Source organism: Mytilus galloprovincialis, chromosome 6 (genome assembly GCF_965363235.1).
Source record: "Mytilus galloprovincialis chromosome 6, xbMytGall1.hap1.1, whole genome shotgun sequence".
NCBI lineage: Eukaryota > Metazoa > Mollusca > Bivalvia > Mytilida > Mytilidae > Mytilus > Mytilus galloprovincialis.
In genome coordinates this window covers 2,408,053-2,426,754 of record NC_134843.1, presented here as the reverse complement: position 1 = coordinate 2,426,754, position 18,702 = coordinate 2,408,053, and the positions used below count along the sequence as shown (strand labels likewise).

General features: G+C 32.6%; 2 protein-coding genes across 4 annotated transcripts in view; one reads left to right on the top strand and one right to left on the bottom strand.

The window, feature by feature from the left end:
* The window catches only part of LOC143078688 (uncharacterized), a 66,372-nt gene extending 55,206 nt beyond the window's left edge, over positions 1–11,166 (bottom strand). Inside the window, exons 1-11 of one of the 2 annotated variants that reach the window (XM_076253595.1) lie at positions 11,115–11,166; positions 10,187–10,251; positions 9,369–9,651; positions 7,728–8,807; positions 7,356–7,457; positions 5,479–5,634; positions 4,174–4,511; positions 2,715–2,919; positions 2,217–2,352; positions 1,434–1,572; positions 838–1,003 (exon numbers count right to left, since the gene is read on the bottom strand). In XM_076253595.1, the coding sequence (XP_076109710.1) occupies positions 838–1,003; positions 1,434–1,572; positions 2,217–2,352; positions 2,715–2,919; positions 4,174–4,511; positions 5,479–5,634; positions 7,356–7,457; positions 7,728–8,807; positions 9,369–9,651; positions 10,187–10,251; positions 11,115–11,133 (2,689 nt within the window). In that variant the 5' untranslated portion in view covers positions 11,134–11,166. The other variant, XM_076253594.1, reaches the window with a different exon arrangement.
* Positions 11,167–14,792: 3,626 nt separating this feature from the next.
* Positions 14,793–18,702, top strand: part of LOC143078691 (lipid scramblase CLPTM1L-like) — a 32,957-nt gene continuing 29,047 nt past the window's right edge. Inside the window, exons 1-2 of one of the 2 annotated variants that reach the window (XM_076253599.1) lie at positions 14,793–14,904; positions 16,700–16,888. In XM_076253599.1, coding sequence (XP_076109714.1) covers positions 16,730–16,888 — 159 coding nt within the window. In that variant the 5' untranslated portion in view covers positions 14,793–14,904; positions 16,700–16,729. Of the gene's footprint in view, positions 14,928–16,699; positions 16,889–18,702 lie in introns of both variants that reach the window. The other variant, XM_076253600.1, reaches the window with a different exon arrangement.

Here is an 18,702-nt window from a genome sequence, read left to right as displayed (position 1 = left end):
CAGATGCGCATTTCGACAATACATGTCTCAGTCTACATAACAGTAAACACATATATAAAGATTAAGTAACACTGAATGTTAAACTGGAGTGTTAAAGCATGTTGAACAGTTCCTGCTCCATATTCCGTAAAGTGGGTTATTTTCGCGGGGTGTAAATTTGACCATGCGGGGTGTAAAAATGCCCATGCCCATGCAATTGTACTGATAAAAGTTTTGAATCCGTCAAAATAATAACCGCCGAAATATTTCGTACACCTTATTCAATGAAAATCGCGAAATTTTACACCCGCGAAAATAAACCGCTGTACGGTATATGCTTGTGAGTGAGTTAATATTGGATTACAAAGTTAATTGATATTGCCCATACCTTTATAGAGTAATAAGTATTTTGTGCAATGTGTTTACACATTGTACTTGAAGATATTGTTTATATATTTTTGCGGAGGGGTTTATAAAAAGTATTGCTCAAGGATGTAGGTTCGTTGAAGTCAGTTGTAATATGGGTTTAGTTACGTTGTACGATAAGTAAGACATACTATTATAGAATATTTTTAACAGTCTATCTTTTTTCAGAAATACTAAAGATTTTAAACTTCAGGAAGAAATGACCCTATCTGTATATGACAAAACATTTTGCTTTTTGATTCCACACTTCTCTTCAACTTCTGACGTTTTTTGACTGTTTATTTTTGGATTCGAGCGTCACATTTAATTCCTGTATTAACGTGAGTTTATTTACAATCTCTGTATATTTAATGTCTTTATTTATACAGTAAGGTATCAGTTATCTTTCTTAAATGAAGTCGTGAAACGAAAAACTAAAAATATTGATTTTACCTCCATGAGGTGTTCCTGTACAATCAATGCAGTCGTCATGTCCTCCACAAATTCCACAACTGTCTGCAGACATCAACGATGACGCCATACCATCACACCCAACTCTGTTTATGTAGAGAGCGATAACATCTCTTCCAAATTCTGATTTCCCGCCAGGTCCACATATCTTAACATACAGATATTGAAAATCACAATAGGTAATGGAATCGAAACGGCAGTTGTTATCTAAAAGTTTGTTTCCATTTATGTTGCGTTGTCTTTTGTTTTTTGTTGCACTTCAGTGTTGTTTCGTTGTTTTCCTCTTATAATTGATGTGTTTTCCTGGGTTTCAGTTTGTTACCCGGGTTAGTTTTCTCTTAATCGATTTAAGACTTTAGAATAGCGATATACTACTGTTGCCCTTATTTACTATTGTCTGACTTTTGTTGTTTTTTTTACAATTTTGTTTTGGCTTTCAAAATCATATTTACTTTTGAGATAATTAAAGAAATAATCCACAAAACTTATAGCACGTTGAAGATATAGATGTTTTTCAAAAAACCCGTATGAAGGTAAAATGTGAATTTCTGTGTACTTTCGGTTTGATTGAAGATTACCTTATTATGGATACCATGACACTTATGAATGTCCACAATATCTGTTAATTGTGTTTCGTTATTTGAATTACTCATGTCCCAGCCAAGAAGGTAAATTCTGGTATACGCTATTGCCTCTTGTCTGGTCCAAAGATATGAACTACAACATACAAAAATTCTAAAAGAAAGTATTGATAAAGATGGAAATAATAACTATAAAACAAACTGATTCAGTTCAAATATATTTCTTATTGCTCAACGGGTGCTATACGTTGTGCACGATATGCTCAATCTTTCGGAGCACATACTTTCATTCCCGGGTTTTGATGGGGTTTGTGTTTCTTGGTCTTAGGTTTTCAATGTTGTGTTTTGTATACTATATTTTTAGGGTTTGTTTTTTGATGACGTTGTCAGTTTATTTTCGACTAATGAGTTTGAATGTTCCTTTTATATTTTTTGCCATTTTTTTGTTTGTTTATAAATGACAAATTTAAGTTTTTCACTATTTGAACTATTTTATCACGGCAATTTCTTTCAAACCATTACGATATCACTTTATTTATTATTTCATTTACAATTGATTGATTATTTTTTAGGAAAACAATTATGACAGTTGTTATCCATTCGTTTGATGTGTAAGTGTTTTTGATTTTGACATTTGATTTGGGACTTTCCTTTTTGAATTTTCCTCGGAGTTCATTATTTTTATGATTTTACTTTTTATCAACAAGCAGGATATGTTGATTGGTTTTTTTTTTATTATATGGTCAACTGTTTTACCAGAATCCTTTCTACTAGCATTACCTGTTATTAGGGACAAATCTTATAATATCATCCGGACCAAGAAGATGAACATTTATGTTTGATCTGCCGGGTAAATCTGATTTGTCTATATATGGAAATGAAGTCCATGAGCTGTTGTGCGAAAACATCCATTTTCCTGCAAAAATAAAAATCGAAATTCTGTTGAAACACCATTTTGACCGAACTCTTCAGTGTTTAACTCTATTGTTGGCACACCCCCACGTAAACTTTAGAAAATCTGAATGTTCTGAATTTGTTTTGTTTGGTTCTGATTATTTTGAGGTTAAATGTATTTGACGTCCTACATATTTTTAAGGTCTCAAGCGAGACTGAAATATCCTTTTCTTTTTCATTGTGCTTTCTTTATCGATTAGCCTTGCACTTCTTCTGATTATACATAAAATATTTCAAAGAGGACGTTTACATGTTACAATCAATTAATCCTGACTTTCACGTTACGTCTTTTGGTTTAAAAACATTATCTCATAAATATCTAACCTATTTTGTCGGATATCTGTCCTATAACAGCAGCACCTATAATACTATGCTCATCTTCATCGGAATAGAATTGTGGAACTATATCTGAAATCCTAAAGTCTGTATCTTCGTGTACATACGGGTATAAAAGATAAGTCTCGACTAATTCATTGTATCTCAATATTGCTCTATCTGTAAGTACTGGGGCGTCGTTTACAGTCATGACCTGTTACGTATCAAAATAAATCATGTGTTTAAGTAATGGACCTGTTTTACGTGATTTGCATAAATATAAGTTGTTGATGTTCAGGAGATTTTTCATTTAAGTTCGGACCATTCTATTCTTGAATGTGCATACTTATGACTCCAAATCATCTTCGTCAATGTGTGAATACGAACATATTTCGAATTCGAATCAGGATATATTAACCCCTTCTGAAGCACTTAATATCACTTCTTCAAGTCATAAGAAACGAGTGACTGGTGAAAAATAATGTTCATCCAATTCTTGAACCAATGCATGTATATATCATAAACTTAGTCCTCTGTGCACGATTTTATCATTTTTTACGCAAATATATCGTATAATTGTCAATTATTTTTTTTTATCTGTTTGTTATGATTTAACAAATATGGCTACTCATTAAATGTCGTGTTTTGAAGCCGAAGTTTACCGATTGTCACCTTATAGTAAATAATCAACAAAAAACATGGGTATTTAGCATGTGTTTAACATATACAATCAGGTAATTGTTTATTTTAATGACAGATTCATGCGTATTGCTATCACCGGATTGTTACGAGGAGGGTCACGCTTAGGTCACTATGCATACGGAAAATATGTCGGCGAATTGCTTCCTGGCAGCAAGCAATTAAAAATAAGCAACCTTCTTCTAAATGTGGACAAATTAAAGAATTTTCCTCAGAAAAAAGTATATGTACATAAGTTGTATAATGAAAACTATCCATTTAGTTTTAAAAAACATATGCATATATTTTTTTTTAATTTGAGGTTTCATATGACTTTAAATTACCTCATATGCATTTCTAGGAATATTATTGGCTAAGAGCAAACACTTGGGAAGCTTTAGAATTTATTATAAGGTCAGTGAGAGTTTATTTTTAATACAGGGTTAGTGATTGATGTATATTTAATATACACGGTTAGTTGTAGGGTTATGTTTCTTCGTAAAAATACATTGTAAACATACGTTATAATATATTTGTTCACGCTTAAGGACAACAATATGGCTTAACGTCGCCGTGTCTCGAACCATAGGATATTTACTAACCACGTATATATTATATTCGATAACTAGTACACGCTGCTACTAATATTGTGTTGATGGGAGTTTGTATTTCTCGGGTTTGTAAATTGACGAGTAAACTCAGTGTAGAATAAAAACAACCTTAGTCAGTTGCCTAAACCCAATATCGCCAGTTGATTAAATCAAATAATAAAACTTAACTTTTAACATACCTTGATAACCATCAGATCATTGTTAGATTTAGCTCCTGGGTGTAACAATTCTACATTAAACTGGCAATTGCATGACTCTGTAAATTTTATTCTATAATTGTGTTTTACTATATCCACATTCGTATATTTCATTACGTGTGGAGTCCATTTAGACCCATCATGAACTTCCAAGATTGCGACAGGAACGCCGTATTCATTCAAAGGCACTTGTTGAAGCTTAAGATGACTGTTGATACCATGCAAGATGTGATGTTGAAAAAGTTTTCCCTTATATGTATCAACGAACTCTTTTCGTGATTCATTTGTCAGTGCAAACGTTGAGATGTCTACAGCATCGTCTGCCAAGGAAATAATATGTTTATTAGTGACGTATTTTTTTAATCGAGAGGATCGTGTTTCAAATAAACATTATACATGATAGATATTAACTTCAGCTTATTTTCTTTCATTATGTTCAACTGTAATGTCAATTCACAAATTGCTGTATTTGTTGAGATTTGATAACAGTTTTTTTTTACAATCTCTCCGATCATTTTTGTGATAGTGAACGTTATTAATTCCGTTCTGCTAAAATTTATATTGAAAATGACAAAAGAACCAAATTTTACGCCAACAATGCATTCACTTCTTATTTGTTCAAAACTGCCATTATCTCCATACAACAAAAACCAATAATCAGTCATATAATAGATATAGATATAGGAAGATGTGGTGTGAGTGCCAATGATACAACTCTCCATCCAAATAACAATTTATGAAAGTAAACCATTATAGGTCAATGTACGGCCTTCAACACGGAGCCTTGGCTCACACCGAACAAAAAGCTATAAAGGGCCCTAAAATTACAAGTGTAAGACCATTCAAACGGGAAAACCAACGGCCTAATCTATATAAAAACCGAGAAACGCGAAACACATATAAATTACATAATTTTTAAACATCGACAACTACTGTACATCAGATTCCTGACTTAGGACAGGTGCAAACATTTGCAGCGGGATTAAACGTTTTAATTGTACCAAACCTTCTCCCCTTTTCTGAAACAATAGCATAACATCACAACATAGAAACCCACACGATAAAATATCAATTGGAAGGCTTAACTCAATCAAAAAACGTAAATTAACACAGTATGAACGAATAAATTTGATGCACAATTTTAGATCGTCTACTTCAAAATATACTTGGTTATTGCATGCATGACATAACCGATTGTAATGCAGTAAAGCAGTATGTTTTGAAGAAAACAGCAAATTAAATGTTATATATTTCTTACGAAGTGTGTTTTTATAAATATAAGTATACCGTTAATAGTGATATTGTACCACATTTTCCAATCTGTGAAATAAAGGAAATGTGTGTCCTCTTCTATCTCCGCTTCCGCCATAGCAAACTCAACATCTGCTTTATATGGTTCCTCGATCATTTTGATATACATAAAGTAAACTGATCTCGGTTTGTCTGTAAATATAAAAAAGAGACTCAAACGAATGATTCATAGTTAGTAAAACAATGTTGAATATGATATCACATCCAAATAAATACTGTATGTAAAAGTATTTTCAGTCAGTTAAAGCTTGTGTAACAATAGTGGTTTTAACGACAAGTGATGCCTGCAAAGTGGAAGATGCCTATAGTGTTCACTAACATATTTCTTTGTATATGCTTGTTCTTGTGATATTTTTGTGTACATTTGAATGTCACCTTTCTACTTTCATATTTAATTTTAGATTTTCGGATTTTTTTGTGTCATGTTTTCATCATTGATTTGAGGGTAATGGGATCAATTGATATTATATAATTCGGAGCCGTTTTAGCTTTGAAATTTTCTAAAAATGTAGGTATGAAATTACCTTTTATGTCCATTTTAGTGCCAATTTGCAACATAAAATGTGTGAGTTCTAATCTATAGCATTATGCCCTTAATATACACAGAAAAAAGTCAATGGAAATTAACATTGGAAGGGGAGATACCTCCGCAAAAATAAGTCTTTTTTTGTCAGTTTTTGGTTGATTTTCTTGAAATTTATGTAAAGTATGATACTTTGATGGGGTTATAAGTTGATATTTGACTAAATTATATAATCTTCTGCTCATGAAATGTACAAAACCGAAGTGTTATGGGTAGTTTTATTTTTTGTGCACTTTTCATTAAAGAAATTGCAAATTTGAAGCTCTGTGACCATTTTGAAAAAATAATGTAAAAATTTGGTATTGTTTATATCTGTATATTAGTTTTATCAGCATCTAACTTGTCTAAAGAAACTTTAAACCACAAAAAGAATAATACATTCTTAATTATTTTTTTTTATTAAATTTGAGATGCTTTACCTTGACATATTGAAAAAATCGACAAAATGGTCAACAAAGGACGACATTAATAGATCGATGTAGGATAAAAAACAAATAGTTGGGGGGGGGGGGGGGGGGTCAACATTGCTGCAAGTTTTGTTAATCCAAAATCGATTTTACCTATATCCATATAGGTTAATCAATTTTTCCCAAATTAAGTTAAGAGGGGAGAGGTCAGTGAAAAAACTATGTGAATTAAGTTTTTTTATCCTACATTTAACTTTTGATGTTGTCCCTAATGAATTACAAAATCTATATTATAGCTTGATAAAAGATATGAAAACACCTTTGGAGTTGTTTGTTATACCCTAAAGACCGCTAAAAAATCAAGAATCAATACATTCTGATGAATAGAAGCGGTAAGCTATAATTTTGTATCAATTTTTATTAATATTTCTGCCTTTTTTGCCAGAGTTATCTCCCTTTTCAATGCGAATCTCCATAGGAATTTTTATAAATGGTGATCTTTTTAGTCTTCCTCAAATAAGATTTTATGGTACTTTTTTCTGTGTATATTTGGGGTATAATGGTAAAGATCATAACTTAGAAATCTTCTCCAATTACTTTCATGCTAGATTGATTGGACTATTTATTTATATTTGTCATTTCCCTGCCTTTTATAGCTTACTATACGGTGTTGGATTTGATCACTATTGAATATAAAAAAGAAGATGTGGTATGATTGCCAATGAGACAACTCTCCACAAGAGACCAAAGGACACAGAAATTAAAAAAATCCGTACGTTGACCTATAGTTGTTCTCTAATTATATGCCGTTTGGTTTCTGGTTGAGTGGTGTCTTATTGGCAATCAAATAACATCTTCAATACCTTGTGAATGTATCCTACACAAGCCGTCTCCTCCTGATATCAAAGTCAGTATTACGTAGCTTTGAGTGGTAACTGGCGTACCTGCGGTTATCAATGAAGCACCTTCAAAATAATGGTTATCGGTAGTAACTAATTAATACATACACAATACAACGATGTAAAAAAGCTTTATGGTACAGAAAAACGATATCAGCGGTTTAAACATCTACCTTATGTCATATCTTTTCCTATCACTGAGCGATTTTTTTTTTTTATTTATTTATTTTTATTTTTTTTGGTTGATATATTCAAATTTAGAGAAAACGATCAAACATTATTTTTAATTTTTAAAAGCGTTGCCATTTGAGCTGGGAAGTTACGTTTTGAACATACCTGTAGAATTTTGTAATTTCACATTGTCTGTACAGTTGATTTTCATTTCAGACTCGATGCCATATTCTCCTAGAGTATCATTAACTATAAAGAGGTAATCCTCGTATAGGAACAAAGGCTCTGGTAGCAGTTTATGATACACATCAGTAATTGGAAGAACTGGATCAGTGGTTGTCATTGTCCAAGTTGTTGTCTCCAAAGATGTTATTTCAGAATGTGTTGCGTTCCATCCACTCATTGAAGAGTTGTTTTCTTGTGTAACAGACACCTCATCATTTGTTGGTTGTGTATCTCCTGTAGCTGTAAAGTCTGAGCTTTCCGTTGTTGAAAGTCTGCTGTCTTCTGATGTTGACGTTTTTGCATCTTCTATTACATCTTTACATCCATTTGTTGCTGAAACACATTTTCCACTTTGTAAACACATAATGTCGCCGTCATGACATTTATTCGACACGATGCTATTTGCATTGGTATCACATATTTTGGGAGTCGGAACACATTTTCCAGTTTGAAGGCACATTATTTGGTCACGTGGACAACTCCTGGTACTCGTATTTATATCCTCACAGATACTAGGCTGTTCCGTAAGCTTAACGCACTCTCCTGTTAACAAACATTTTACATGATCATAAGGACACGGTCCTGCGTTCGACAAATCGATTAAATCATCATGACAAATGTTAACGCATTTACCAGTTTGTAAACATTTGATTTTTCCAATAGGACATATTGTGACTTGGTCATCATCCAGTTCTTGATTACATTCTGGTAGCTTAGGAACACACTGTTCCCTTTGTAAACAAAACATTTCATCTTCTATACACTGATGGCTTGAATGATCACCTATAGACGGAGAGTCACAGACATTTTCTTTTGATACACATTTTCCTTCATTTAGGCAAAATAATTCGCCTTCGTTACATTGATCGCTTGTGGTTGTGCCAGAATTGTGCTCACATGTCTTTTCCGTTGTTACACATATACCTCTCTGTAGACAAAATAATTCTCCCTCAATACATTGGTGGTTAGTTCCCTCGCCAGGCTGAAAGTCACAGGTCATATCTTTTGGTACACAATGGCCTGAATGAATACAGAAAATTTCATTAGTTTTGCATTGATAGAAAAACTTGTCATTGCTCTCACTAATATGAGAGTCGCAAAGTGCGTCCTTGTCTATACAATAACCCCTTTCAAGACAGAATATTTCGTTCTCCGAACACTGTTTACTGTGATCGTTACAATTTTTGTGTAAATGAATACACATTCCAGAAAGGAGACAATATACAGTGCCCTCTGGACATGACGTCCCCACATTGTTTGTTTCACATGAGTCTTCTTTTGGTCTGCACTGTCCAGAGTTGAGACAAAGCATTTCTTTATCATTGCACATGAGAGTCGAAGGTGACTGATCATTGTTGCAGTTGCTGTTCATGGCAATACACTCACCCGATTGAAGACATTTTGTTGTACCTTCTGGGCATATTTGGTTTATATCTGTATCTTTATCGTTTTCGCAAGAAATATCAGTATTGGAAACACACAGTCCTTTCTGCAAACAAAATACTTCATGATCTAAACACATAATACTCTTGGAACTTTTGTCTTGATCACAAAATGTATGCTCTATTACGTTACACTCACCAGTTTGTAGACATTTTGTGGTACCAAACGGACATATATCTGCGGTCGCTGGGAAACAATTAACGTCCCTTTTCACACATTCACCAGAAAATAGACAGAATTGTTCGTTGTCAGCACACTGGTGGTTTGTATTGCCATCAGAACACGACCTATCAACTTTGATGCACTTGCCCGTTTCTAGGCAAAATACTTCGTCCCGTTGGCAACCACCAATTATATTCTGATTTTCTTTGAAACAATCTGAATTCTGTTTAATGCACTGCCCAGTTCTGATACAAAATATCTGGTCGAAAAAAAAGAAATGCATTTAATGTGTATCCTTGGTATGTTAATATTTGTTTAGTATTTAATAAAATAAAAAAAAGACAGCTATGTAGTTATTTCTTTTGTGTTGTGTCTCAATTAACTGTCATCGAGTACGTTCGAGTCTTAAATTAAGAAACCTTTAGATATATGAAAGTTGAAAACCGATGATTATTTTGAAACAATTGTTATAAACAGTCCTGGTTAATAGTTTTAATAGTTATTCCAAATAGTAGAAGAACATTTAATATAGTATACCGCTGTTCGAAATGTATAACAAAATAAATAAAATTTGGTTTATGCAATAAGTGTTATATGAAAATCCTGGAATGATGATGATGTTATAAGAAAACTAAGAAATCAAACATTGGCCTGCTAATATAAGAGAGAAAATACCTCCCCCTCTCCGTAAAAAAAAATATAAAATATGATTAATAAACTAATCCCCAACAACAAAAACAAACAAACACAAAGACGTTTCTATTTTATCTACGATATTGAAAATATATAGTCACCTCATCATCTCGACATTGCATGTAACAACTGACCATTGCTGGACATACCAGTATAACTAGTACAACTGAAAGATCAAACCATAAAATATGAAACTATAATAACAGCATTCGTGATATTAATATACGTTTCATCGGTTGTTCAATGTTACCTTTAAATAAGCTTAAGTTACGAGAAAAAGAAAATAATGAAATATGATTGTATTTGTTAAATCTTTAATGAAAGTGAAATAGTGATATAATAATTCCCTTTTGGCAGTCAGTTTGGTTCAGTAAAAATAAGCAAAGAAACATCGCTTATGAATTATTCACTGCAAGTAAAAAATCCGATCTTATTAATTCCGTGTCCATGTGAACTTCCATTGAACTCCTTAGCTAAAGATGGTTTACGCATCAACTACACGTGTTCGGCTTTTCAAAAAAGAAAACAATGTGAGCATTGGAAGTGAAACAAGCTAGGTCAAACCTTTTAGTAGACTGATTCGATCTACAAAAACTCATTCTCGTACATATCTTTTAAACCTATAATATGAAATCAAATAGACCAAAAAAATATATAATTGCACGAGTTTATTCAGAAAATTGTGGATTAAACCTGGTTTTATAGCTAGATAAACCTTTCACTTGTATATATATATATATATATATATATATATATATATATATATATATATATATATATACATCTTTATTATCGTAGACCAAAGTACAATGGTACAGAGACAGATTACGACAGTCGCATCAAATATAAAAGATATTATTTTCTGCTAAGAAATGTATTGCTACTTTTGTTGGAATTTCTGTGGGTAACCTTCATTCAAAAATTTGAAATAAATACATAAAAATATAAAGGAGAAACAAAATACAAATAAGTTATCAATAGGAATACATCAATTTGACATCAAATATGTAAGACATTACTTAATCTTACCTAAGCCATTTCTAGCCATGTTACATCAAAAACAGTTACAGGTGTATTTGGAATCAATACATGTTTCTTGTAGCTATTGTCATAGTAACCAGGTGTAAATCGATTTGCTATATTTCCCCTCATATGTGTATACCTATAAATAATATGACTGTGATACTAATTACTTAATATGATGATACTGAGTAACCATTTTAGATTTAAGTTCACCATTCCAATAGGGTTTTTTATAAACGATCTACCATTTTGGCAATTGAAATCAACTTTCTTTCCGAAAACTCTTTAATGAATAAACATATAAAAATAAGAATTTATGATTGCCAAATGAGACAAATATCCACCAAATTCCAAATGGACCAAGATGTTAACAACAATATAGTCATCGTACTGCCTTCAACAATGAACAAAATCCGCAACGTATAATGAACTGTATAAAAGCCCTAGCAAAAGGGGAAAAAATCAAACGAGAGAATCAAAGATCTGGTGTCAGCTTAAAAAAAAACGAAACAAACAAATAATGTAAACTAATGAACGACAGGCTCTTGGTCTTAGCGCCTCCACTAAACTATTCATAGAAGGTTATGTTAGTGGAATCATATAACCATATGATACTAGTATTTGAGTTCAAATTCTTCTTTATGAAATGCAAGTGAGCAAGATAAGGGTAAATCCTTGTAAAAAATACCAAATTTGATGTGACTGTTTGGTGAGTTATTGATCAGCTACTGGTCAAAACTCGTCTTAATATTTTTTGCAAACTCTACGCATGCGTAACTTAATAGTGGTTCATTATTAGCACGTGTACAATCTTTTTTAAAGTCACATGCTAATTTAATGAAAAGGACAAACTTTTACTATTAAAAATGTGTACATGAAGTTACTTTTATAAAAAAAAGAAAAATCTGTATCTTATTATAAAAATCTTTAGAAATATACCGCTATTTCTTTATATTGTCTTCCCTTTCTCGATTTCGCCATGAGGCATTTCGATCGAACTTTGCCAACCGCACAGCGAAGTGTGATGGAAAACTGTGATTCAGTTAGAAAGTGTAAATTGATTCTAAGATAAACCAAATAATTGAACAAACAGTTATGATGAAGTTCAGTTAGTAAATGCAAGGCCATGAATAATATAGTTTTTTTTATATACAATATAGAAAAAAAAATTCAAGGTAACAATCGGTAAACTTCGTCACCTAAACTCAGAGATTGAATAGCTGTCAAAATTTTCAATCAACATCTACCGAGTGAAATAATTGTGCACGCAATAAATATTAAAAAAGAAACGCGCTAAGACTTGGAGATTCGTGATCTCGTTGTAGCGGAAAATATCATCACAAGAACTTTCGACATTAATAAAAAGTAGTCGCTATGGTTCCTTATGTATTTTATACTTCAACTGAATATGGACATAAACCTATATACATGATTTAAAGGAGAAAAAATATTAGTGTTTGTATTTTATATACATAGATCTCAATTAATTAAACATAAATAAAAACAAATGTAAAAAAAAATAATGAAATACAAAAAGAAAATAACGAAAAAAGAACTATCTCAAATATGTAAATAACGGGTTTCAAGAATATATACAAATCACAGATACCGCGGCAAAATCAGTAGAAAATTTGGAAAGTCCACGATTCGCCAATGATTCCCATTCTACAAAATATCTTTCTAAAATCTCAAAATTTGAAAGTTCCAGAGTTATATAGTGTAAGCGCGTCCATATATCTGTAGGACTCTAAAGTGCGATGGGGACGCTAAAGTGCGATGGCCACGCTAAAGTGCGTTGGTGTACGTGCGATGCCCCCATACGCTAAAGTGCGATGGTCTGCGAAAGCATAGATGAAAGCGACGTTATTTCATTATGACGTTAACATCTTTTTTACATACAAAAATGGACATGCCTGAAAATAAATTAAGTATTTTTGACAATCTTCTTTTACCAAGGGTTACGATATTTAACAATAGGTTAAAGTTTAACCAAGAGATGAACAACCGGGCTTACTGAATTTTAAAACTAGCTGTGTTATACCGGCGGAACCAAATGTATTTCTTTTTGGAAACTTTCCTACAATCGACCATTTTACTTTACAGTAAAGGTGAAGAATAGTAGAGAGTCTTGATAGGTGGTAATTCAACTCTGTATTCTTTATTTTTTCAGACACTTTTCTCTAGTCTTTATACATTTTGGCAATTATTCTCTATTCTTTTTATTTTAGCATCCCACTAATTGATTTCTATTCTTTAATATTTTGGCCCATTATTCTCTATTCTGTAAATCCTATCCACACACCATATATATAGTATGCATATGCCTAAATACTAGTCTTCTTGTGTCCTGTTTCTGTTGCTGGCTATTGGGTACATTTATATATATACAATACTGTTAAAGTCGTTCATCGTTTAAATTATGTTGATATAATTGAAAATCAACGTCAGTAAAAAAAAAAAAACATACGTTCAAAGCGAATAAAATTTAAAATTGTAGCCTAAAACAGTATTCGTAAATTATAAAAGTTATGTGTAGGCCCCCTACTCGCTTCGAAACAGGAGAAAAACCTCGCCTATTTTCTCCGTTTCTCAAAGTACAAATCATAGTGATATTTCGGACAGAGAATGTACAAATATTGTATACTTTTTGTACATAAAATGAAATTAATTTAGACTGAAATTGAAGATTGTTAAAGGAAGGTGTTTACTGTTAGAAAGCTGCGTGAACGGCAAGATACATCAATTATCCAAGCACTTCATTTAGTACGCTCGAATTCGATTTGGAAACTCTTTTTCATATTTCAAAACTCATGTCATTTACCTGCATAAATAAAGTCAGCATAGTAGAAAAACTTCAATTTAAAAACATCTGTTTTAAACATAACTGTGCTATACCCCACTAGCAAACTAACTTCTGTAATGTGACCATCACAGTGTTTTGGTCAAACACCGTACTTTTCGTTTTAATTCATTGTAATTTAGCCTCTTAAAATTTAAAACAATCTTACGTTAGCCGCTGTGTGTTATACCATCGCACTTTAGCGTGAGACATCATCGTACTTTAGCGTAGACCATCGCACTTTAGCGTGACCATCGCACTTTAGAGTACCATCGCACTTTAGAGTCTTACATATCTATGATGTGTGTAGACATCGTAGAGGTGCGGATTTATTTTAAAGGATATCCTTGTTGTCCCTGAAGTTCCCTATCATCTTTCTTCTCAGTTATATGCCCAATATAGAAAGAAGATGGATGTACACAAACACATTACCGACAGCCGTCATTGTTACGCTTGCCGCGACAATCATTTTAAGACGCTGATTGCCAATAACTGAAAATATAACCAGCTGTCCAGTAACATGCAAGCTGTTTTAAATAACTTGCTTTCCAAAAGATTATATTAAATTCGATTTAAAGTTATTTTCCAATCTTCTATCATCTATTATGATAAAGTTGTTGGACATCCACTTTTTTTCAAAACAATGACAAAAAAAATGTGAAATATAGTTAGAAATTCAACAAGTTGAGTTTTTATAGACCCTCTAGTCAAAATGTATCCTGATTAAAACATTTTATAATTTATAAAAGGGATAACATGTTCTCGAAACTTACACTCATTGTTTTAGCACTACAGTATCGGATCCGAAGACTCAATTTAGATAATAATTTAATTTCTAAATTTACTTCCGGGATTGAGTGGCCAATGATTTGTTTACACATTTTACAGTTTTGAATGTCAAAGTTTACATTTGCATCTTAGACAGCCTTTATGTAGATCATTTATGAAATCTGAAAAGTAAAACATTTGACAGGATATATGTAAAAATGCACCAATCACTAATTTATTTTTCTATGAGGCCCTTTTTCAGTAGCCTTTATATCTGGTCACTCAAATCTGATCCCTCATTCAAAGAGGGTGTCTTAATAACCTTACATCAACACTTTCATGATTTGTAGGTGGCCTGTTTCAAGTCAAAATTTCTGTTCCTATCCGATATACCCTCATCATGCCCATACCAGATGAACGAAAATAAAATGGAGCACCCCCACCCCACCCCCACCCCTTTTCATAGTTTTGCATTATTATTTTTTTTTCTATCATACTTTATACTTGCTTGTATATTTTTGGTTTATCTTACAAAATTACTCTGTTTTTTGCACCCACCGAAAGCGTTGAGTATTGGTCAAGTTTGAAAGTGCAACATTATGCCAACATACATTGTACATGTTGTACCTTCAAATTGGGTGAGGGTCTAAGTAGTTCTACTATTGTAACCACTAGCCAGTCAACACTCTACTCAAATTTTAATTGACTAGGATTGTCAGTTTTCCTATCAAAGGCCAGTGGCTTTCACCGTACACTCCGTCTTACACCCCCCCTTGAAAACTGACCAACTTAAATAGCCCCAAAAAAGTGGCTCTTAAAAGTGGTGTTAAAACACCAAAAATCAATCAATCATACTGGGTGACTTCTATTACAAGACCTACAATGTACCTATTGTATATCGCTAACGTTTTTTAGTCCTGTATTAGACATGAAATATTTGCCACTGAATGTTAAGGATGTACTCAGGTCATGTTTATGAATTTTTGTCAGATGTTGGGACTTCTTGAGTTTTTTCCTAGAATGCACATGATGCAGAGAAACAAAAAAAATCTGATTTTCCCCTAACCTAAAAAGTATTGAACATGTTGAATATTGAACAAAATAATTTGATTGATACAATGTAGCTTTGAAGAACTAAATAAAAGAGACAACAACCCGACCATAGAAAAAAACAACAGTAGAAGGTCACCAACAGGTCTTCAATGTAGCGAGAAATTCCCGCACCCGGAGGCGTCCTTCAGCTGGCCCCTAAACAAATATATACTAGTTCAGTGATAATGAACGCCATACTAATTTCCAAATTGTACACAAGAAACTAAAATTAAAATAATACAAGACTTACAAAGGCCAGAGGCTCCTGACTTGGGACAGGCGCAAAAATGCGGTGGGGTTAAACATGTTTGTGAGATCTCTTCCCTCCCCCTATACCTCTAGCCAAAGTAGAAAAGTAAACGCATAACAATACGCACATTAAAATTCAGTCCAAGAGAAGTCCCAGTCTGATGTCAGAAGATGTAACCAAAGAAAATAAACAAAATGACAATAATACATAAATAACAACAGACTACTAGCAGTTAACTGACATGCCAGATCCAGACTTCAATTAAACTGACTGAAAGATTATGATTTCATCATATGAACATCAGGCACAATCCTTCCCGTTAGGGGTTTAGTATCATACCATCATAACATATATGAGAAGAACGTAACCCGTGTCATGCCAACAACTGGTTTTTGAATAAATGTGTTTAGTTCCGATGCAAAGACCCTATAAGTGAATCAATATTAACGCCAAAATATGCAATCTTTAATGACCTGACAACAGTATCGTAACTATATCCCTTTTTAATAAGTCTATTCAAAGGTTTTGTTAGTTTTTGAGGTGAATACTGACACCTTTGTGCTTTATAAAGAATATTTCCATGAAAAATTGGATGTGAAATACCTGAACGTATAAGAAGTCTGCATACATATTTTATTTCAGAAACCACCATTTAACTCACAGAAATCCAAAATGAAGCCATCATTTACTGCCATTGTTTCAGTCATATTTCTAGCTTACATAGCACATTCCATGTGGGTTATAGTTGGTATATTCTTCCCAACACCATGTAAAGATTCAAAATCTTGTATACCATCATACTTAGATCGGAAACCAGAACCAAAATTAGAAGTAAGTAACTTGTAACTTAATCCACTGTTTTCTACATAAGAAAATGCCTGTACAAAGTCAGGAATATGACAGTAGTTATCGATTCGTTTTACTTGTTTGAGCTTATGATTTTGTCATTTACTTAAGGACTTTCCGTTTAGAATTTTATTTGTAGTTTGGTATTTTTGTTATTTTATTTATCATTTTTTTTAACCACTGCTTAAAGCATAGCATCATCTGAAGGCAATCTGAACCAAAGTTATAGATCACATTTCAAAATAATGGAAGTTTGAATTAAGACAAGTTTTTCCCGCCATAATTTAAATCTCAAATATCTCGAAAAGGAGGTCCATGACCTATCAATATTTTTAGCTTATGTTTATCCCTAACGGATGCTCTACCGGCTTAAAGTATCAATTTTAAATTCTTTATTTATTAATTTTCACCTAACCTCACCTAAGTACATCCTTAAGACAAGTTTTGATAAAACAATACAATTCAATGTTTAATTAAAGAGATTTGTTAACATGGTTCTGTGTGAACTTGTGTTTTATTAATTCCCATGTAGATCATGTAGATATTTAATAGAAGAAAACAATCATCAGACTTTCAGCCTGGAGTCTTTGTCATGTTAAGTTTTATGAATAAGAAAAGTAAGTAGTGAAAAAATCTGACTTAGAATTTTAGCGCTTGGTTTATCCATGTTTATGTAGAATTAAAGTCCTTTATGTACCCATGTTTATGTAGAATATTAGTCCCTTGTTTATTCATGCTTATGAAGAGATTCAGTCCTTTTTTATCCATAATATAGAATTGTTGCCCCTTATTTATCAGTCATGTATGTCAATGCTGATGTGAAATAAATAACCTCTATCTATACATTTTTACTGCTGAAGCATGCCATAGGTGCATGATTTTCTCGCTGTATTGCAGACCCATTGGTGACCTTCAGCTGTTTTCTGCTCTTTGGTTGGGTGATGTCTCTTTGACACATTCCCCATTTCCATTCTCAATTTTATTATGTAGAATTTTTAACCGGATTTTTGTGAAAAAATGTCGGTTATAGATTTGGGGATTTATGGCTGTCTGGCGGCCAACAACCAAATGTTGTCTGTGCATTTACTTATGAACTGCTCAACCAAAGCTTTTAAAATTTTAATATGTTGCTATTGACAATAAAATGAAGGTCAAGTTCAATAATGACGATTTTGACTTGTACCGTTCAGGAGTTATGGTTCTTGAAAGATTGAAAAATGGTGTTTCAAGTCGTGTCAGTGCATTTACACATGAACTGTTCCACCAAAGCTTTTCAAATTTTAATATGTTGTTACTGATGACAAATTGGAGGTCGAGTTCAATAATGATGATTTTGAATTTTACCGTTCAGGAGTTATGGTTCTTGAAAGATTTAAAAATGGTGTTTCCAGTCGTGTCCATGCATTTACTTGTGAACTGTTCCACCAAAGCTTTTCAAATTTCAATATGTTGTTAGTAACTTGTTACTGAATGATGACAAAATGGAGGTCAAGTTCAATAATTTTGATTTTGACTTTTACCGTTCAGGAGTTATGGTTATGAAAGATTGAAAAATGGTGTTTCCGTTCATGTTGTTGCATTTACTCATCATGCTCATGAACCATTCAACCTAAGCTTTTCAAATTTTAATATGTTGGTACTGATGGCAAAATGGAGGTCAAATTTGATATTAACGATTTTCACTTTCACCGTTCATCAGTTATGGTTTTTGTCATATTGCCAGGACACAAATAAATGTTAATAAATCCGGTTTGCTGTTGTTGTGACAGCCTCTTGTTATTATCTGATTTAATCATGTT